Raw genomic sequence first — 22,104 nt, forward strand, 5'->3', positions numbered from 1 at the left:
TAAATACTAAATAATGGTGCTAAAAAACAGTAATTACGTGGGGAAGGGGAGGAAAGGAAAGGGTAGTAAAGATGAGGGGTCGGAGAGATCTAAATTCTCAAGATCAAAGTAATTAAGGGTCGAGTCAAAAATAAAAAATTACCACATGCAGTAGTATAAGCATGGTCCTTCCAAACAGAAGAAAGAGTATTTGAAAAACGCCGCTCCCGGGGCAGGCCCAGCGCTGGGAGCAGAGGAAGGGGACACAGGGCCAGCAACTGCAGGCCTGCCTCACTCCCTGAACAAGAACTCCAGAAGCAAAGTCAGGGACAGAAGCAGGCAGGAGGCCCGCCAAGGACACTGGGACGCAGGTGGGGAGGAAAGGCACGGTGGGACCAGGCTGCACAGAACTGCTAGGGTGTGCTGGCCAGAGGGTTCCAGGCCACCGTTTCTGGGTGCCCTGCTGTGTGGCAAAGGGTGCAAGAGACTTGGGTGCAGACGGGACTCCCACCCGGTGCAAGGCCCACCTCCAGAGCTGAGCCTTAGGGCAGGACAGCAGGCTTGTGGGGTGGGCTGGCTGGGCCCCGGGAACGAGCACCTGCCGCAGTGGGTGGAGCACGAGCATGCCAGGACCCTGCCGAGTGCACACGGTGGAGCAGCTGTGACAGGGAAACCTCAGCCTGCTGGCACCTGCTGAGATGGGGCCAAACCTCGAGCCAAACTCAATCTTCAGACACCTGCTCTCTCCCCGCCCAGCGGGGCCTCTCCTATCTGCCTGGTCCATGTTCCCAGGTGAAGACACATGTCCCCAAAACGCCCCGACAGCGTGCCCAACACGAGCATATTTCTCACCTGGTTCCCGTCATCCTTATCAGGAAACTGGATGTTCACGTCATGCTCCAAGCGGATTTGGGTGATCACTGCTCCCTTCCTCCCGATGATTTTGGGATGGTATTTGGGGTCGACAGTGACGCTCAGCTTAAAACTCCGTAGAGCCTGCCGATGACATGAGGGAGAAAGAATGAGGCAAAGGGTAGAAGACTTGGGTCCTGAGGTGCCCTCACTCCACCCAGAGGCCTGAAGGGCCCCCGTCAGCACAGCCACTCACACAGGCTGAGGCTTTTCTGGGGGCCTCTGTGCCACATCCCATCACCAACAGGTGATGAGAACCGGAGGCCTTGACCCCACACAACTGGGGCTGTGGTTCCCTCAGCAGAGGACCTGGGAGGACGATGACAGGCGGAGCCATGTGCTCCTCACTGGTGGGACAGGAGTGGGCATTAAAAAGGCCAAAGGGGAAAGAGGGAATCGAGGCGCTAAGGACACAGCCCCAGATGAGTGTGTCTGAGGACCTGGTCCGAGGACACACCCCAAAGCTGGTGCCTGGGCTAAGTGAGGCAGTGGGGCCACAGCGACCCCGTGGGACGCCCGAGCCCAGGCGCACCCCCTCGGAGGGGAGCCCGCACCCGCCCAACCCGCAGCCCCGCCTCCAGTGCCCAGGCCCCGCCCTCCAGGCCTCGCTCTTGTCGTCCGCAGAGGCCAGCTCTCCGGCAGGCGGGCGGGCGGTCACCCCGACTCCACAGCAGCGAAACTGCCGAGCGAGAAAGACTCAGGGCCGGTGGCCGCCCACACCCCGAGCCCTGCGGCCCCGTGAGGGCACCACCGTGTCTCCAGGCTCACACTCGCAGAACTGGGCTGACAGACCCGGGGCCCGGCTGCCGCCGCGACCCTGTGAGGGCCGGTGGCCACGCCCCCAGCGGAGCACACTGCCGGCCTGCCTCCCCGTCTCCCTGGTCACAGGGTGGCCGGGGGGCTGCGTCTCTCAGAAGCCCCTGGCAATTCTCACGCCACAGGAATGAGAACCACAGCCTGGGAGGAAGTGCCCACGGCCCCGCCCGGCACTCACCCGGTCCTCCTGCTCTGCCCGCAGCTCCCGCACGCGCTCCAGCAACCCGGCCTTGGCCCGGTCCAGATTGGCAGAGAGGCCTGTGATGGCGATGATGTCAGACTGCAGCTCAGGTGCCGGGACGTGTATGTTCACCTGGTGGACACGGAATAGACCCGATGTATGTGGGGCCCCCCGAATGGGACTGTGTCTATCTAGCCCCCACCGATGATGGCAAACTTGGAAGTATGAACAGGCTGCCTGTCACATTTATCAGGGACACACCTGCAGGCTGGGGACAAGGAAGACAGGCAGCGTAGAGCTTGATGAAGAAGAGCAGGAGGGGAGGCACCTCCTGGGGGGAGCCTGTGACAGTCCCAGTGACAGGTCACTCCCCACACCTAATCTCCAGGGACAGGACCTATAAACTGCTCACCTCGAATTCATCCATCATCTTTCGGATCCCGCTGCCCTTCTGCCCAATGATGTACCGGTGAAGGTCAAAGGGCACCTCCACTTCAGTGGTGACAGGGACCAGTGCCTGCAGGGAAGAGGGCCGACATCAGGCCTGAGAGCAGTGACCAGAGTGACCCTGTGGCTCAGCACAGGGCTTCATGGGGAGAACGACAGGCACACCCGGACCCTTCCATCTGGACTGAGAAGGTGACTGGTGACCCCAGGGAAGACCTGGGGAGAGGACGTGGAGTCCAGTGTTAGGGTTAACACTGGTGGAGCGACTTTCGGGCCCTGGCTCCCACGTGTCGGAGGCCCCTTGCCGGAGGAAAACAAAGTAACAGAACCAGGAGAAAGAGGCCTCGAGACCCGGCTCCGACACAGAGGCCGCCCTGCCAGCCTCGCAGAGCTCAGGAATGGACTGTGGCCTGAGCCCCCATGGGTCACAGGTATGTGCCTGGGCCCACCCTTGCTCCTGACACCTGCCTCCATGGCACCTGTCCCTGGACACGGGACAACTGCTCCCCACAGCATGCAGATCAGCGCCCAACACAGAGGCGGCTCCAGTCAGTGCTCACTGTAAAAATGACTGGTCCTTCCTTACAGGCCCGAGACAGCCTGAACACCCCACGCTCCACAGAGGGGACACCAAGACCCACCAGCTGGGCTCCCTGCGGCCCAGGGGCCGGCAGGTGCTGGGAAGGGAAATGCTCAACGCTCCCGGGAAAGGGGGGGCTGCACCCACCTCGAGGGCTTCCTTGGCAGCTTCACACTTTTCCTTGCGGCCAGAGATGGTGATAATGTCGCACCTCCTGGGAGAGCCAGGGTCTGCCTCTCTCCCCTCCCCCGTGTCCTCACCGTTCTCCTGGGCAGCTAGGAGGAGAGGAGGGGGCAAGTCACACGGGCCTCAGCTGCACGGCCTCAGCTTTGAGACACGGGAGCTGGTGATGCGAAGAGCGAGGGGCCCGCCACGTCTGAGAGGGGAGGACAATGTCCCCACAGCCCTGGCGCTGGCAACAGGAGGCGGCAGCTGAGAGGGGCTCGAGAGGTTCACGAGTGACAAGGCTGCTTCTGCCAGGAAGTGCCGCCAAGAATAAAGGGATCTGAGACAGGACACAGAAGCAGCTTTGGGGGGTGGCTCCCATGGGAGCCAAACAGTATTCCTAGTGTGACACGGAATCCCGGAGTCCCTGAGACACAAATACACAAGTGGGCAGGCACGACTGCCCAGAGCCATCGTGATTCCTGCTTTAAAACAGGGATGCTTCAAAAATGAGGAAATTTGAAGGTCAACTATGAACTTGTCACAGTATCACATAACCAGATCTCCAGATGTGGACGGACGTGCCAGGGCCAGCGCAACTGATGCAAGAGAACGCCCTCACTCTCGGGAACCAGCCCCCAGGGAAAAGAGGCAGGTGTGAGAACCACACTCCGATGACTCAGAGACACCAGTGCACACGTGCACGCGGGTGTGTGTGAAAGGGGAGGGTGGGTGAGAACGACTCGGGAGGTTTGCGGAGGGAGTATCCAGAACCCACTGTGTCCGTGCAGTTTTTCTTCACACGTGAAATCACATCAAAATTAAGAAGTCAATAGTCCAGTGTGGAACATAAATGGGACAAGGTATGATCTAGCTAGTTTTCTACTCAAAACAGCCTGTATGACCAGACCGACAGGCGCTCTAAAGCCCTGACGAGCCTGTGGAGGTCGGGTGCGGGCCGGTCCCCGCTCGCCCGGGGGACCGACAGGCAGTCCGCACAGGGTGTGCGCTGACTGACAGAGTCGGGTCTGCGACAGAAGCCAGACCCTGCCCACGGGCCACCTCCCCACCCTACCCCATCCCTCGGGACACAAAGCAGAGTCAGATGGCAGTCATCCCAGAAGGACAGCCTGGTGACCAGTGGCGTCCTAACTGGGTCAAGGCTGCTCCCCTTCAGCAGCCTCTAGCCCCACGGGGCGGCTGGGAAGGGCGCTGCTGCCGGGCCAGAGCGGGTTCGTGGGGTCAGGGCTGAACTTGCTCCACCTGCAGGAGAGGCAGCAGGCATCCCTCCTCCGGCCCGGCCACCTGCCACGGGCCTCTAAGAACCTGAAGGGCACCTCGCTGCCCTGCAGCAGCCGACGCGGCCCGTGGCCTGGCAGTTCTGCAAGCCCCTGGGACACCCAACAGTGTCCAGCACCAGACAAGACAGAGCTTTGCCAGGACACGTGACAGCCACCGGCCCCCAGAGCTCCCCACGGAGACCCACCTGGGCTCTCCTCTCTGTCTGGGAATTTAATCTGAACGCCGTAGTCCCGAGTGATCTGCTGGATTCTAGAACCTTTTGGGCCCATGACAGAGCGATGGAACTTCTGGGGTATGGCACACTCTATGGTCACCTGGGCCTCCTGGGGGCACAGCAAGAAGGAACAGAGAAAGGTTAAGTGCTCATGAATCGCGCTCACAGCACCAGCCTCTGCAGCCACGACCAAGCGCACGGACACCCCCTTCCCAGGGAAACTGAAGGCTCCCCGACGACAGGGTCACGGGAGGAGGGGTGTGAGCAGGGCCGCGGGAGGCCCTTCTGAAGCATGCCCGCCGAGGTCTAGAAGATCACCAACGTCTCGTCTGTGTGAGAACGCTCTGGTGCTCGCTCCTGTGTCTCCACACACAAGGAACCCCCACCGCTGCAGACAGGGGACCGTGTCAGTCCCAGGAGGGGGGCCCTGCAGATGCTGTGGCTGTGACTCCACATTAGGGCCTCGGCACGGGAGGGCCAGGAGCCAGGGGGCTGACTTTCTAAGGCCAGCTGACAAAGCCCAGGGGTGCCGCGGGGCTCCTCTGTGGGCCGACAGGCTCCGTCCACCTCTTCTTCCCTCTGGAGCAGGGGATGGGGAGGCAGCGGGTGCCTTGCACACATGGCACTTCGATAAAAACCAACGGCAGAGCTGCTTCTCAGGGGCAGCACTAACCTACTGCAGGAAGAGGCTGGGCAGGAATGGCCACAGTGGGCTCGCCGGCCCGAGGGATATGCGCGCACTCCCCCACCCAGCTCTGAGTGGCCGCCAGCCCCGGGCACCCACCAGGTCCTCGATGATCTCCTGGATGCGCTGCCTGGCTGCCTCCACACATTCTTTGGCGCCCTTGAGAGTGACTCTGTCACTCTGCGTGCCGGACCGCGGGAAGCTGACCATCACCCCGCCGTACTCCTCAGCGATCTCCCGCAAGACCTGGCCTCTTCGGATGACAAAATGACGGTGGTGCTTCGGGTCCACCAGCATGCACTCCTCCACCACGTTATCCTGCAGCCCAGAGACAAGACAAAGGAGTCAGGGGCCGGCAGCGCGGGCCCCACCCCCGCTGCCCAGGTGGCTCCCAAGGGCTAGGCCTCACCAGGTTCTGGATCAGGGCTTCCAGCTCCTTCTGGGCCTCCCTGACAGCATCCTCTTTTCCGATGATGGTGATCAGGTCCTGGTCCTTGTCCTCTGCCGTCGGGAATATGATGCGGGCGCCAGTGGTGTCGCGCACCTTGCGGATCTTGCCACCCCCTTTGCCAATGAGGAACTTGTGGTACTCTGGCTTGGCGCGGATGTCCACGGTGAAGCTCTTGGTTTGCTGCAGAAACCAACGCCACAAACACTGGCCTGATACCACCTGCCTGGGCAGGTGAACAAGAGGCCCAAGGGGACAAGAGTGTGGGCTGGAGCATACCTCACATTCTGCCAATACCCCCTTGGGGCTAATCAGACAGCACCACACAAATGCACAGCCACCCTTGACCTTCCCTCAGTGAGGGCAGGAGGTGCCAAGGTGATCAGAGCGCACAGACCCAGAGCTCCAGGCTTGCCACCTACCAGCAGTGAGCAAACCTCTACCCGGGACCACGGGGTGCACCTGCTGGCACAGCCGCCCGCCCCTCCCATGCAGGCAGAGTGCTCCCTGCCCAGGTCTCCCTCTGCTAGGCTCTGGGTGAGCCCATGCACAGCCAGCGACACCCCAACTGCAAGCTCAGAGACCTTTACCAACCAGGCCCTTGTCTGACACCAAGTTCACAGGACCTCAACTGTGAACACCAGCTAGTCTATCGGAGCCACTGGAGGGACACACCCCTCCAGGCTGACTCAGGCCCGCAGGCACGGAGAAGAAATAAAAGGCAGAGCAGCAAAGGCCTGCTAGGCGTCAGGCAGCACACTTGAACGTGTCACCTACCCACGGACACCAGAGAGACCACTGGTCTCTGGACAGACCCTCACCAACAGCAGCACCAGGAAGCTGACAGGTCAAGTGAGCCCAAACAGTAAACACATCAAAACCAAGTCTAGCCCAGGACGTCAAGGTAGGTGAAAGAGTAAAAAACAAACAAACAAAAAACCAAAATCAACTTAATACACATCATCAACACTACTGCTTCCATCAACACTACTAAGTCGATGGAAGCCAAAGAAACCTCCGACAGAATCCACACTCGCTCCCGATCAAAACTACGAGCCAACTCGGCCTCGGAAGGAGCACCCTCGCCCGACAACGCCTGGGCTTGCAGGCCCTTCTGGGAAAGGACTGGGGCCCCCCGGCTCCTGGAGGGGCCGGGGCGCTCCAGGCCCTGCTCTGCTCCCCACACCCGGGAGGCCCCAGAGGCGCAGCAAGATGGGACACACCGGGGCACTGACCGGAAAGGAAGAAATGCACTGCCTGCTCTCAGATGACAATTTACATAAAACTCATGAAAACCTACAAAAAAAAGCCACTGAAATTAGTAAGTGATCTTTAGACCAGACACAAAGAACAAGGCCAGTAAACAGTAACCAAACACATCTCTGCACACTGCACCATAAAGCACAAAGCACCACATGTGGTAATACTAAAACAAAACCCATCTAAACTGAACCAAATTTCCTAGGCTCCGCACACTAAAACCTACAGACCAAGGAGAAGCTGCATACTTAAAAACCTGAAGAGGGTCCTGGCTGGTGTGGCGCAGTGGAGTGAGCGCCAGCCTGCGAACCAAAGGGTCACAGGTTCGATTCTCAGTCAGGGCACATGCCTGGGTTACAGGCCAGGTCCCCAGCAGGGGGTGCCCGATTGGCGACTGATCCATGTATTTCTCGCACGTGATATTTCTCTTCCCTCTTTCCCCTCTCTCTAAATATAAACAAATAAAATCTCTAAAAAAATGAAGAGGCGGACTGGAAGAGGCGGACCGCTGAGACGTCAGTCCCTCCCAGTCTGAGCTGTACTGCGCCAGAGCCCCTCCCGGGAGACCAAGCAGGAGTTTCCCCGAGATCGGCAGGCGGAGGATCTGGGGCGGCCGAAGCGATCCGACAGAGCCCCGAGCAGCAGGACTCACAGATGCCCTGCCCTGTGGGACAGACGGACTGGCGGACAGACTTCGACAAAGGGGCAAAGGTGACTCAATGAGGAACTCCGAGGGTGACGGCCAAAGCATTTTATTGTGAGGGCGGCCGCACAACTGCCACGTTTGTCAAAACTGCACAGAGGGTCCGCCGTTTCTGCGCCGGACTCTCCTGCACAGAAACCACCTGCTTTCAGACGTGGGGGTCCGACCTGGAAAGGCCCGTGCAGACGGCCGAGACAGAGGGCCAGGAAGGCGCGGGCCCTGCTCTGACCTGCCACGGTAGACATGTTTGTGGAGTCTCCGCGTGAAAGAGAGGACTTTCCCAGCAAGCAGCACGCAGAAACCCCTCTGGGGCCCGAGGACTCACCTTCTCCTCCGCCAGGTGCAGGAGCTGTTTCCGGGCCTTGTCCACGTCTGAGGAAGGGCCTCTGATGACAACCGTGTCGCTCCCCGAACCTTCCCCGGGGAAGTGGATGTGCACCCCACCGCACTCCTCCATGATGGAGCGGATCAGGCGGCCCTTCGTGCCGATGAGGGAGTTGTGCAGCCTGGCGGGGATGGAGACCTCCACCTCGGCTATGTTGGCCTGGAATCACACGGCACGAGGGAGCCACGTTTTTGTGTGGCGGGAAGGGTGAGAGTGAGAGTTAAGCCACAGTGGGAGGGGCTGAGTGTGCACATGTGCGTGTGTGTGGACGCTGGCAACTCAGTGCAGAAGGGAAGCCACGATGTCAGACCGTAAGACCGTGCTGTTCCTCCAGGCCCTCTGGGTGTGAGCCGCAGAGACCTGCCCAAGGTTTACCACCAGCCTTCCCTGTTAGACTTGTGAGCAGGGACTTGGCCTCCAGTCACAAGGAGTCGACGAGATGGTGTTTACTGGCTGCACAGACAGTGGTGTGAGAGACGCAGCAGACGGGATGCACCTGAGGGGGCCCTGCACGGGGCCCGCACCAGGGACACAGAGCGGACGGTCTGGGGAGAGCAAGGCACCTGGAGCCGTCGGGCCAGCACCCAGGAAGAGAACTCGGACAAAGCCGGGCCCACGCACAGGCAGACTGCGGGGCCGGGGGGAGGGCCAGCAGCAGCAGAGCCGGAGGGCACAGCACCACAGCTCCGGCAGGTCCGCACCGACGGGACCCAGGCACAGGGCTCAGAAGAGTCCGGCCTCCAGCAGGGGCACCTGGGCCTGGACAAGCAGCACCGCAACCCCACCCAACAAGTCCAAGGAGGGTGCGCTTTTTCAAAGTGACTTCTTGAAGCACAAAGATACAGGGACACAAAAATAACCAGAATCCACCAAAATAAACTTCACAATGTCTGGCATAATAAAAAAAATACTGGATGTGCAAAGAAACAGGAAACAACAACCCATAATGAGGCAAAACCAAAAGAGAGCCGCCTGGGAACGACCAGAGGTTAGAGACGGGCCGAGGGCAGGAAGGGCTCTCACTGTACAGCAGCCGGTCAAGCAGCTGAAGGAAAAGACCAGAACCAGAAATTCACATCAAACTTCCACAGGTGAGACTAGCATCTGAAATGGAAAATGCACCAGATGGATTTCAGGCAGATCAGACGTTGCAGAAAGTTAATGTGTGTAAAGAAATCATAGAGAAAGAGCACCACCCTTCCTCCCCACCCAAGTAAAACAGCCCATCAGGGAACAGCAGGACGACGTCGCGCCACCCAGCACCCAGAGGCCCTGGAGGGGAGGACAGAAAAAGCTATTAGGAAGTAATGACCTGAATTTTTCCAAATGTGATGACAACTCTAAACTCAAATATCCAAGAAGCTCAATCAACTCCAAGCAAAGAAATATGAAGAGAACTACAAAGCTAGTGATACAATAAAACAAACAAACAAACAAACAAGGCCAGAGGCAGGCAAGTCTGTGCAGCCAAGCAAGGCCAAGGGTACCCTCAGCTGTCTCATCAGGAACAATGTGAGTGAGGTGACAGGGAAGCAGAATCTCAAGCACTGATGGGAGGGAGAACTATGCGCTGGGGCCCCGGGATGCGCTCTCACCAATGGGAATGCAAACCATGTCGCCACCTGGGGAGACAGCCTGGCAGATTCTGGTAAACTCAACACACTCCCCCATCAGCTCTACCTTCCAGGTGAAAGAAGCGAGTCCGGCAGCTGCTCGAGCCCAGCCCTCCACACGTGGGAGCAGCGGAGCTCGTCAGACGGCAGGAAGGGGGCCAGGTGGGGTGTGCAGGAAGCACAGAAAATATATTTAGGTGGGTGAATACATAAAACTTTTTCTTGTTACTTCAATCTCCTTAAGAAATAACTGGGTATTCACACAGAAGGGCTAAGGAAGTGTTGTGGGCTTTATGACCCGTGAAGCAGAGGCACGAGGACGAAGCGCAGGGTGGGATGGGGAGGCCCCTGGAGGGAAGAGGCGCACCAAACCCCAAAGCAACCCCCCGAGGCACAAGTTGCACGAGTCAAAAAGGGCAACGAAAGGAACCAAAGGAACCTTCAACGGAAAAGAAGGCTGCAAAAAAGAACAGAGTCGATGGGACAAAAACCCAACTGCATCCGTATTACAACCGCACGCAGGAGGCTGGGGCGGGGCAGAGGGGACAGTTTTTGTTTGGGAAGATGAGAGAGTTCCCGCGGTGGACGGTGCTGGTTGTGCAGCAGCCGGAGCACGCTCGGTGCCACCGGAGCAGGCACGGAAAGGTGGTTATGGTGGTAAACTCTATGTGTGTTCCACCACAAACTCAAAAATAAAAGACATTAACCACCACATAAAATGTAGTTTATTACATTTAGTAAGTGTATACAATAGAACATGTAATAAAACGTAATAAATAGATATAATCACTAGTTCAACTAAATGCAAACACCTCGACTTAAAAGGCAGGGACTGTCACCCTGGCAGGGTGGCTCCGTTAGTTGGGGCGCCATCCCGTACGCTGAAGGACTGCAGGTTTGAACCCCAGTCAGGGCACCTTGGCTGCAGGTTTGATTACTGTTGGGGCGACTAATCACGCTTTCTCTCTCTCTCTCCTCCCCACCCAAGAACTGTCTCCTCTCTAAGATCGATGAGCACACCCTTGTGTGAGGGTTAAAAAAAAGAAAAAGAAAGTCGATTAAGATTTCTCACCATAAGAAAAAAAGAACATAAAAAAAGGGCAGAGATTGTGAGACCAAATAGAAAAGCAAGCTGCCTAAAAGAAAGCCACTGTAATAGAAGATTTCAGAGCAAAGAATATTACTAGGAGTATAAGGAGGTCATCTTATAAGGACACAGATTATGTATTAGGAGCAAGAGAGACGACATCATTACAAACAGCAACAAGATTATGTGGGACTATTATGAACAACTCTAACCATACATTCAACAACTCCGATAAAATACTGTATAAACCCCTTCAAGAACACGGACTGCAGAGCTCACACGGAAGGGCGCACGTGCTACCCACACGACGCAGTGCGACTTAGCGATGAAACGAAAGCAGCGCACAACCGGGCTCGCAGACACGGAACCGAGCTGTCGTCGGCGGGGGGGCGGGGCGGGCAAAATGGGCAGGGAGGTCAAAAGGTACAAGCTCCCAGCTATGAAGTGAGTCCTCCACGTGCAGCGTCGTGTGAGCACAGCAACCTAACGATGCTGTGTCACTCGCTGGAAAGCGGCTGAGCCTTCAACATTCTCAAGGAAATGCTTTGTGACTGTGGTGACCGCTGTCACACTGACTCGTCATCCCCAGCGCACCCAAGGCTGTGTGTCCATCGCACCACGATGGACACATGACACACTGAACCACACGACAACACGGATGAGCCTCAGTGACTGTGCACAGTGAACTCGGCTAGACTCTGGGGGGAGACACCGTGATTCTCTGAGCCTGTCCTGTACAATTCAGACTCATCTGCCAGGACAAGGCAGATGGCTGGGCAGGACAGCGGGGGAGTGAGGTGGGACAGAGGTGTCACAAGCGGCCCAAGGCCACTGCAGGGGAAGAGTTTGCTGTCTTGACTGTGCAGGTGCTTCCACGGCCTACACCGCCTGCACACTGCACATATGTGCTTTCTTAGGTGGTCTTTTTTCAAAAATTGAAAAAAAAAGGGACACTGTCAGGACGTGAAGATTCCCAAGCACACAACTTTGCTCCTACCACTCAGGACCCTCACGAGAACTGCCAGAGGCTGAGGCCAGGCCGCCCGTCTGCATGCAAGCCCAGGCCACAGCCAGTCACCCAGCTGCCCAGCCCTCGTTACCAGGTCTTTCTGGATGGACAGGATGCGGCTCCGGGCAGCCTCGCAGTTGGCCCGCTTGCCCGTGATGACGATGGTCTCCGAGTTGCTGTTTTCTGCTGGAAGGTCGATCTTGGTGTTGCTCTCTTCACGAATCTATGAGGAGAAGCGGCGTGAGCAGCGACTCCCAGTGAAACACTTGGGGAGGCCAGGGCGGGGAAGCAAGGCCCCTCCTGCGAATCTAAAGCCAGAAGGGCACAGGACTGCAGAGGACAGGGCAAAAGAGCCGTGATTCGAGGGCGAGCTGGCTGGTCACCTTTTTGATGTTGGCGCCTCCCTTCCCAATGATGTTCTTGTGGAACTGCTTGAAGATCGGGACAGAGATTGAATAGCTGTTTTCCACCTTAGAAACAGAAGAGATGGCTGGTTAACTGCCATGCTAGAGAGTGTCCCTTCCACCCCTGAGGACCACATGGAAGGACAGACTGCTCCAGAGCAGACTTCGTCCCACTTCCCTCCTATCTGACCTCCGGAGGCCTGTCACCAGGATGGGTGAGATGCCCGTGAACCACGAGCGCCCCAGCCCCACAGAGTTGATGGTGCAAAGCACCCTTTCGCAAGAACCTGCCAGATGCATGCTCCACGATCCAGGAGCACCAAGCCTGGCCAGGTGCCCCGTCAGGGTGTCAGGTTCAAAGGGTGCCCGCGGCCCCTCTAGGACGGAGCTGGGGACAGATGGAGCCAGGACTCCAAGCTGAGGAGCAAGCTCAGAGCACACAGACCCGGCTGCTCTCAGGCAGCCTGGTGCTCCCGGACGCAGGTAAGCCCACCTGCCCCACTCCCAGGAGGCCGCAAGGTGCGTGCCAGCCTGCCTGTGACCGGAGCACACAGGGCCCCTGCCAGTCTCCCCACCAAGTGCCCTCTTCCCAGGTCTGAGGGAAGAACAGTCCATCAACAACACTGCTTGTCCAAGTCTCTCTCCTCACCGGACGGTTCATTTCCAGCTGTCTGAAGACCCCTGAAGGAAACAAAGTCGCCTGCCCTGGGACACGGGGGTCTCCTCACTTGAACTCCATGGACACTCAAGTTGTAAGCATCTCCGCTAGTCTAAACATCAGGTGTGAAGAGGTGGCACCCCAACTCTGCCCGAATCCCAGACACCACAGACCCGCCCAGCACCCCAATGTACTCCCTGGAGCTGAGGTCCTGATGCACGCATCCCCACCCCCCACAACGCAGGATGGAAAGCGTCCCCTACCAAATCCGCCACCATCTTCTGCATGTATTTTGTGCACTTTTCCACCTCGTTCTTGGGGCCTCTGAGTTGGACAATATCACTTTTTTGTGCTGGGTCTGGAAAGTTGATGATAACCTAGGATAAATGACCAGGAGACCAAGTCCAATCACTGGTGAGAACTCCCACACATCGCACACCCCCCAGGCCCACCAGGCTGCCCCGGGGGTTATGGAGATGAAGCTGCTGGGAGGCGGTACCTCCGGGAACTTGTCACGAATCTCACGGATCCGTTCACCCTTCTGCCCAATGATTGTGCGATGAAACCTCTGCTCAATGATGAGGTCCTTGGTGCGCTCATTCTCCTGAGGGTGCAATTGAGGTGGATGGAGTCATTCATCACAAACAAGGTGAGCAGCCCCTCCCAAGCAGAAGGCTGGTGTCAGGTGCACTGGCCAGTAGACAGCACCCGCTAGACACCCGCTCTCCCCAACCACCACCGCACTGCACGCTGCCCTGGGTATGTGTCGCCCCCTGGGCGAGGCGCAATGAAAAACCGAGTGTAGAGCCCTACAACCAGGAGTGTGACCGCAGCAGCCACAACCACCTGAGCAGCCCCGTCAGCGCCTGTGTTTCAACAAGAACCAGAGGCCAACTGAGGCCTGGTGCTCTGCACAGCAGGGAGTGGCCCGAGCTCACAAGGAGGCTCGAAGGACTGCCCCATGTGCCTTACTAAGAAAGAGTGGCTGACCACAGGGCACTGGACCCGGGTGGTCCTCAACCTCCTCCAGGGGCCTGTTAAATATCAGAAGATCACACCAGCAGGAGTGGAGGGCAACCTACCCACCAACTAAACAGGTTAAAGAACTTGGGAGATTCTGGAGCAGACTGGCATCAGGGCAACAGAGAAATGTGGTTCAGTAAGTAACCTTGTAACAAGACACTCCCGAGCAAAGGACCCTGGGCTGCAGGAAGAGAGCTGGCTGATGAAGGGAGAGGCCAGGGCACTCCAGGCTGAGGAGTGAGCTCAGAGACGGCAAGAGAGCAGTGGGAGGCTGCACCCCACCTGGATGACCACTGAGGAGCAAGAGCCCTGGCCCAAAGCTGGCCTCTGACTGGGGCCCCAGGGTGGGCACTGTGGGAGAGGTGACCAAGAATGCCAGGGTGAGGGCAGCTGATCGCGGGGCCGGCCCCTGCCCTGACGAGAAGCCCTACCTTGCCGTGCCTTCCCTGACAGTCTGCACATGTCCATGCTAAGCTCCGGCAGTGCCGGGCTCATTTGGGTTCAAAAGCTCCAGGTGAGCCATATGCTGCCCAGTCTGGGACTCGCTGCTGGAAGGTTCTCTACACTCGACTCCAGGGCACGCTGGCAGCAGGCCCAGGGCAGCACTTGCGTCTGAACGCAGGGAACAAGGTTCACTGTGCTCCCTCCCGTTTGCAGATAACCTCAGACCGGGGACCCTCAACCTGGGACACACACACGTCCCCTGGTGCCTTGAGGAATCCAGGAAAGTTCCCCACGGTCCCTGAAGCGCCCCCACTGTAGAACCCAGAACCCAGCAGGACGGTGCCAGCCGATCCTGCCGCTCTGTGAGGTGCCTCCGCAGGACTCAACCCGGGGCTCACCATGCGGGAGGCGAGCTCCAGCAGCTCCCGCTTGGCCTGCTGCACACCCTGCGGGTCCCCCTCGATGCGGATCAGGCTGCTCTTCTCGCTGTCGGGAGGGATGCGCACAGACACCTTGTACTGGTCTTTGATTCTGTTGACTTAGGGACACAAGACACAAAAGGAACATTCTGGACTCAGGCTCCATCACAGGTGACCAACTTCTGATGTTAGTATGACTAACTCAGCTAAAGCCCCGAGGAACCTAGGCAGCTACCCCACAAGCAGAAAGGACGACGAGGCCCTCAGAGCAAGCCTGCCCCCTCCAGCCCAAGCTGGGCACCGTCTCCACGGGCCAGCCACTGCCCGACAGCTCAGAATGACTGCAGCCAGGGGGACTGCGGAACCCGGGACTCTGCTGGTCTGCGGTCTGCCTGGGGCTTCAGAATACAGCGTCGTTTTGTTCAATGTGCTTTCATTACAACGTTGATGAGTAAGAAAAAAACTTCAGCCCTGGCTGGTGTAGCTCAGTGCATTGAGGGCAGGCCTGCGAAATAAGGGATCGCGGTTCAATTCCCAGTCAGGGCATGTGCCTGGGTGGCAGGCCAGTTCCCAGTGGAGGACACACGAGAGGCAACCACACATTGATATTTCTCTCCCCCTCTCCTTCCCTTCCCCTCTAAAGATAAATGAATAAAGTCTTTTAAAACAAATAAACAAACAAACAAAAGCATCAGTTCTCGGCAGGGCTACTGCCTGTGTGGAGCGCACAGTCTCCTGCAGCCTGAGGATGTGCTCAGAGGGGGCGCTGTGCTGACAACTGTGCCTGTCTCTGTGGGCCCGGGTGCCCCTGCTGCGGAAGGGGGTCCCTCTCCAGGGTGGGTCCCACCTTGCGCCCTGGGCTTCTGGGACAGGGTGCAGCCACCCATGACCCTGAACTGAAAAGAGTGGGTAAAAAGAAAACGATCTTATTTTTTATGTTAAACATTAGAAGTATTTGGGGGTCTTTATTTAGAAGTTTGGTGATATTTTTGTGACCAGAAATATGTCGTAGGACCTAACTCTGGTTCACGTCATTAGCTGCTCATAAAATTGGCTTCGTGAACTTTGTTTCACTTAATGTCACAGACTTTAAGAACCTACAGATGATGTAGAGGACACACTGTATTTGACAGATCTCGGGTATTTCTAATGTGCATGGAGACACATTTGGGAGCCATAAATCAAAACAGTTTCTCTCTCAAAATAAACAAATGAACAAATCAGAAGCCCTCCATTAACCGAAGAGTCTCCCCGCCCCACCACCTCCAACCCCACAGATGCCGCACTGGCAGCTCAGACACACTCCAGGGCTTCACCATCTCTGCAAAGGAGGCAGGGTCGGAAACCCCACTCCGCACCTTCTCTGAGCAGAACGCAGTGCCCACACCCTGGGGAAGCCTTATCACCAGACACGGGGATGGTGTCTGGCCCTCTGTGTGGTCAGGATGACCAGGGTGGGTTCCAGGCCCACGGCAGCCCTCAGCCAGCTCGGACACGAGGAGGACTGGGCAGCCACAGACAGAAGCTGTGTGGCAGATCTGAGATGGTGGAAGAAAATGAGGGCTGGCAAGTGAACCGGAAGGAAACAGAACGGATGCAATTTTTTAAACCCTGCTAAGTGGACCCGCACGTCCTCACGAGCAGAAACCGGGAAATTAACGTCAACACTGCACTGCACTGCCTCACGTTCTTTAAGAAAACGCTAAGTTAACCAAAACACAGAGAACACAAAGCATGTTGACGGTACATGCGCGGCTCGAGCCCGCGTGCAGGTGAGCACTGGCCAGGGCTGCTCCAAGCACCTGCACTGCTGCCACCGCTCTTTAAATAGCCCCTGGCTGGTGTAGCTCAGTGGGTTGAGCGCGGGCCTGCGAACCAAAGTGTCACTGGTTCAATTCCCAGTCAGGGCACATGCCTGGGTTGTGGGCCAGTCCCCAGTGGGGGATGGGTAAGAGGCAACCACATACTGTCTCCCTCTTTTTCCCTCCCTTCCCTTCTCTAAAAAAAAAAAAACAAAAAACCATAAATAAAGTCTTAAAAAAAAACAAAAACAGAAAAAACACACGCCCCAGGACACTAGACTGACGCGTGGCAAAGCAGGCAACGAGCAGACATGCACTCTGAACAAAGACGGCCACGCAGGGCGAACACCGCAAAGGCACAGCCACAGAGGCTCGGGCCTCCGCGGGGCAGGGAGGACGGCGTCCTTAAAGCCTGGGGAAGGACCCAGGACCGCAGTGTACAGAATGGACCCTGAAGGTGAGACAGGGTCATTTCTGGAACTGGTAAGTATTGTGACGTGCATGACGGCTGTGCAGTTAAACTGAGTAAGAAAGCGTTTCAAACATTCCGAAATTCACACCAGGCTCACCTGACACGTTTCTGATGCTGTCTCGCCTTGTGCTACCTGCCTACCTGGCGCAGTAAGGCCAACACTGAACCTGGGCTCACATATTACTGTTTGCCCAACAGAATCCCTTCCTGCATTGGGTGACTTGGAATGAGTCTAGAAACATCTGACTCCTGGGTCAGGGTCAGGTCAAGGGTCAGAGGTCAGAGCCCAGAAGCTCTGACCGAAACGTGGCAGACGACACCCTTGGGGTTGCCTTTGCTGTGGCCCTTGTGGGTGACTCAGGGAACCGACCTGCTCGATCACCTTTGCCTCCAGGCTGAACGCCTGGATAAGGACACTTCTCCCAGCCCGCCCCTCTGCTGGCCACCTCACTCACTGTTAGCCCCGCTCTTCCCGATGAGGTGTCGGTGGAACTTGTGGTCGATGCTGATCTCCACGTAGTCCATGCGGTGAACCTGCAGCGGCAGAGAGCACAGCCCGGGGCCTGAGGCCGGGCAGCCAGAGCCGCAGGCCGCCTGGCAGCCGCCGCCTGTCTGGGCTGCTCTGCTGTCGGGGTGCTGCAGGGCTGGCCCCCTCAAAGACCCTCCTTCGAAATCCCTCTCGGCCCCTCTGGGATCCGGGCCAGCTCCTAGCCATCTCAGAGCCCCCCACCCCCGCTCTCCAGCACTGAGCCTGCGCCTCACCAAGTCCTTCACCATGGCCTCGATCTGCTCCTGGGCCACGTTCACGTCCTCCGTGGGGCCTTCCAGGGTGATCTTGTCCTCGCCCTCCGTGAACTCGATGTGAACCTGCCACAGCAGAGCAAGGAACCGTGGGGATGGGCACAGCGCCAGTGGCCTCTAAGACTGACAGGCCTCCCCAGGGCAGCGGTCGACCCTCGCCCTTCATGTGAGTGCACGTCCACAGCACAGAGAGCTGCAGAGGGGCCCAAGAACGACTCTGTCACTTTGGTGCCGAACGCTGTGGTCCAGTCACCCTCCCTTCCCCCCACACAGGGGCCGAACAGTCCTTCACACTGTGCTTGCCACCAGGCCACAGCCGGACGGCAGGCGTCCTGTGCTGCCTGCACCGCAGACCGCCCCCCTTGCTGGTCGCATGCAGAGTGCGATGGCTGGCAGGAGCAGAATTTTAACCCAGGTACAGCTGCCCGACGGTGGTCCTCAGACAAGGCCACTGTCCCCATTCACAACACACCAGGTAAAGAGAGACCTTCATGGAAAACTGGTCCCAGGAAGGCAGCCCACTGGTGTAAATGAGGACTTCGATCTTAAAAGTGAAAAACAGCTACAGAGCGATCAGAGACGGCACCCCTCGGACCAGGAATACACTGCGATGCGCGTGCCCTGCTACTTTCTACCCTCTTCGTGGTCCCGGGAGCTACGGTCTCCTCTGGAAAACTGAGAAGACCTCCTGGACAGACCGCGCCTCAGAACTTCCAGCTGTAACTGGGAGGAGCTGTTACACCTTAACTAAAAATGAGGTGACTCTTGAGATTGTCATCAAACCTCACAACACACATCTTCTCTGGTTAAAAAGACTGAGAGAATGACAGAAACATTAAAAAGAGCCTTATTTTAGCTTTTGAGAACTGTGCCAGCCTTTGAAGGCACGTGACAGGTTACACAGCGAACCCAAAATGAAGGCCAAACGGACAACAGGACGCAAGGCCTCCTTACCTTCGGCATCTGCTGAGTTATCTTGGCCAGGTTCTGCCCCTTCTTGCCAATGATGAAACGATGAAGCCAAGAAGGAGCCGAGACGGAGGAGACAGTGAAACTGTTGGCCTGGGAAAACCCGGAAACAAACCACGAGCCAGGTCACTCAGCAGGGCTCAGGGGCTGGCGAGCCCCCAACCCAACAGGGCCCCGGCCCCGGGCCTACTCGGGAGGTGGCTACCTTGGCGTAGACCTCAGTCAGCGCTTGCCCCAGCTTCTCGGGCTCGCCTCGGAGTATCACGGTCTCAGAGGCGCTGTCAGACGGCGGGATCTCCACAGAGACGCCAGTCCTTTCCAGGATCTCCTGCAGAGAGTTGCCCTTCGGCCCAATGACGTACTTGTGCTGGGATTTCTTCACCTCCACCGCGATGGTTGTGGTCTTCTTTTTCTAAGTAAGAGCACCGTCGGGATGTCAGAGAGAAGGGCGCAGGGTGGGGCTGGTGGGGACAGAACATGGCCCCCAAAGGGCAGAGTGCAGGACACGGGGCCCAGGCTGTACCTGTTGAGCCCCTGGAAGGGACGACAATGACCAGCCAATCCCCAGAAACCCCACTAATCAAGGGTTGGATTTTCTCCTCAAAAGAATTACCTAGCAATTTAAATTAAGGCCAGACTTGGAAGAGCTACAAACACCAAGCCCTCTCCCCAAATTAAGAAACAGGTTTCAGCCCTCCAAGTCCCCAACACAACTGGAGGTGACGGCTGCCTCAGAGGCACCTCCGTGGGCAGCACACCCCGCCCAGGCAGGAGCGGGCGGGGCTCTGTCTCTGCCCGCAGGGACCCCTCCCACCGCTACCTTCTCTTCATAAATCCTCTTGATCCGGGCCACAGCCTGAGCCAGCTGCTCCTTCTCCCCGGTGAAGATGATTTCTGTCCGGCTGACGCTGGGCGGGGGGATGTTGATGCGCGTCCCGGTCTCCTGCATGATCTCGTTCACAAGTCGATTATAAGGCCCAGCGATGAAGGGGTGGAATGCCTTCTCTACTTCAAGCCTCTCTACAGCACGTTTGTCCTGGAAACCAAAGGGCAAAGCTGGGCACAGGTCTGGAGGACAGATGGGGCCTCCTGACACTGGGGGCCAGGCTGCCGCCCACACAACACCAGGCCCGTGGTGACCTCACCTGCTCGGCAGAGATGAGCAGCACTTCGTGGCGGGCCTTCTCGATGCCCTCTTTGGTGCCCGTGATCCTGATCTGGTTGCTCGCGTCATCTGGGCGTGGGATCTGGATTTTGGTTGCGGTTTTTAGCTCTAAGTCTTGTAGTTTCTCTCCATTTTTGCCAATAACAAAGCGATGGTGTTCTTTGGGAATGGCAACAGTTGCTGAGGCCTACAACAGGCACAGAACCAAAGAAAGCAAAAGTGTTTGTAGGTTCTGAAAAAGTGCGTTTTTCCATAATATTCTCTCTGGGTAGAATGCCATTCTCCTGGGTTTTCGTCTAGGCCACCCTCACCACCCTTTACAATAGTTGCAGGTTAAACAGGCCCTTCTTGGGCAGGCTTGCTCTGAACCCCCAGCTATTCCCATGGCCTCAGATCACACTTTCGACCCTGGTAATTATTTAGCAGGAATTCTTTGTCCAGCCTCTCCTCAGCCTGGCCACAAGCCACATGAGGACAGGGACATTCCAGTACATGTCTTGTTTTCCACGCCAGTGACTCCAGTGCCACGCTGGGACATGGCAGGGACGCAGGGACGTGCTGACTGACCAGATTAACTTCTGTGTCTGGAGCACTAGGCCTTCTTTTTGGACATAAGCTCAGTGTCTGGTAATAAACTTCTGTCTCCTTTACGACCAGTTAGAACGGACAACTCATCTGAGTGAAGAAAATGGAAACAACCCAAACCCTGCACCCCGTGAGTCAAACCACCAGAAACCAACCAACATCCTGAGGTCACAGAGAAAACTGGGGGAAGAGGGAGGTTTCTAGTCTTTCTAACTCTGTGCAAAAAACAACCATCTACTAAGAGAACTTAAAAAATACAAAAAACAAAACAAAGGAGAGCATTAAGGTCCCCACCACTATGCTGGCAAAAAAAAAAAAAAAATCACAGCTCAGCCACCTTCCCTCCTTCTCCAAGGGCCAGGGTTTTCGTTCAGAACACCAAGTGCCAATGACAGACACGTCACTTATCACAGAGGCAACAAGAAAGGGCCTCACTCCCCAGCCAGCACAGAAGCCAAGACCCACTGGCTGGCACATTCTGATCAAATGAGGTTTATTCCAAAAATGGTTCAATGTAGGAAACCCACTAATACAATTCACCATATTGTTAGATCGGTGGAGAAAAAAATGATCATCTCCACAAAGTTTAAATCCACACACGATAAAAATCTGAAGGAAAATGGAAATCAACCGACGCCCTCCCCACCCCACCCCCTGAACAGCAAGGTGAACTGTGCAAGCCCAACTCACAGGTGGGCAGCTCCTCCCCTCTCTTCCCCAACAGGACAGAACACACAGCCTGCAGCCCCACAGCTGCCCGCGTGACCTGACCTCTCCACTAGAACCAGTCCCTGCAGGAGGGGACATAGGCTGGACAGCAAAAGCCCCTGACCCCACAGCTAGAAGCCCTGGGGAACTGCTGCCTTATTTACTACTGTCGATAACTGAGGCTGAACTGGAATCCACACGTCAGTAGCTGCCACTTAGCTAAAGACAACTGGTCAGAAGACGTGAGAAAAAAGGCTACTCGTTTCCAGCAGGCAGAATAAAGGAAAGGACAATAAAGTGGCTGGACCTCAAGCCAGCAAAAAAGGTGGACTATGGGCATCAGCTGTCACAAAACATCCCTTGGAGGGCCTGATGCAATGGTGAGCAACAAGCTGATTACACAGTTTGCAGGTAACACAAAGGACAGGAACCCTGAAGAAGAGCAGCATGGGGGGGGGGGGGGGGACCGTGAAGACTGCTACTCAGGCACGGCCACAACCACCTCGTCCGAGCAGGAGAGTTCCAGAACACACAGAGACCAGGGGTCAGACGGGAAGCCCAGGAGCAGGCGGTAAACAGTCAGTCGAACTGGTGGGGGGGAGGTTCCTTTAAAATGGTACTGACGACCCAAGAGCAATACGGGACTAGGTGAGACTGCACGTGGACCTGACACCGTTCATGACAAATTCTGTGAACGCCGTCAACATCAGGCGGGCACTGGATGTAAGAACACCCTACATGCACCATGAATAAACATTCCTGCACACCCCAATGTGAAAAAGTAGTTTTGTAACAATGACCAAAATAAAAGCGTTCAATGAGTTTTTCTACACATTAACAAACTTTCACAGAGAACATAAGATCAAAC

The 22,104-nt window shown here is 56.8% G+C and overlaps 1 protein-coding gene across 2 annotated transcripts in view; it reads right to left on the reverse strand.

Moving 5' to 3' along the window:
* Positions 1 to 22,104, reverse strand: part of HDLBP (high density lipoprotein binding protein) — a 62,068-nt gene that overhangs the window by 4,269 nt on the left and 35,695 nt on the right. For both annotated transcript variants that reach the window (XM_037161379.2, XM_037161378.2), the window contains exons 6-24: positions 19,924 to 20,130; positions 19,599 to 19,814; positions 18,984 to 19,190; positions 18,764 to 18,871; positions 17,771 to 17,875; positions 17,464 to 17,542; positions 14,714 to 14,853; positions 13,348 to 13,452; positions 13,112 to 13,225; positions 12,170 to 12,256; positions 11,878 to 12,009; positions 8,018 to 8,236; positions 5,691 to 5,912; positions 5,381 to 5,599; positions 4,567 to 4,705; positions 3,063 to 3,190; positions 2,301 to 2,405; positions 1,886 to 2,020; positions 832 to 975 (exon numbers count right to left, since the gene is read on the reverse strand). In XM_037161379.2, coding sequence (XP_037017274.2) covers positions 832 to 975; positions 1,886 to 2,020; positions 2,301 to 2,405; positions 3,063 to 3,190; positions 4,567 to 4,705; positions 5,381 to 5,599; positions 5,691 to 5,912; positions 8,018 to 8,236; positions 11,878 to 12,009; positions 12,170 to 12,256; positions 13,112 to 13,225; positions 13,348 to 13,452; positions 14,714 to 14,853; positions 17,464 to 17,542; positions 17,771 to 17,875; positions 18,764 to 18,871; positions 18,984 to 19,190; positions 19,599 to 19,814; positions 19,924 to 20,130 — 2,811 coding nt within the window. The remainder of the gene's footprint in view (positions 1 to 831; positions 976 to 1,885; positions 2,021 to 2,300; positions 2,406 to 3,062; positions 3,191 to 4,566; positions 4,706 to 5,380; positions 5,600 to 5,690; positions 5,913 to 8,017; positions 8,237 to 11,877; positions 12,010 to 12,169; positions 12,257 to 13,111; positions 13,226 to 13,347; positions 13,453 to 14,713; positions 14,854 to 17,463; positions 17,543 to 17,770; positions 17,876 to 18,763; positions 18,872 to 18,983; positions 19,191 to 19,598; positions 19,815 to 19,923; positions 20,131 to 22,104) is intronic.

Source organism: Artibeus jamaicensis, unplaced genomic scaffold (genome assembly GCF_021234435.1).
Source record: "Artibeus jamaicensis isolate MK-2021 breed Jamaican fruit bat unplaced genomic scaffold, CSHL_Jam_final contig_944, whole genome shotgun sequence".
In the NCBI taxonomy this organism is placed as follows: domain Eukaryota; kingdom Metazoa; phylum Chordata; class Mammalia; order Chiroptera; family Phyllostomidae; genus Artibeus; species Artibeus jamaicensis.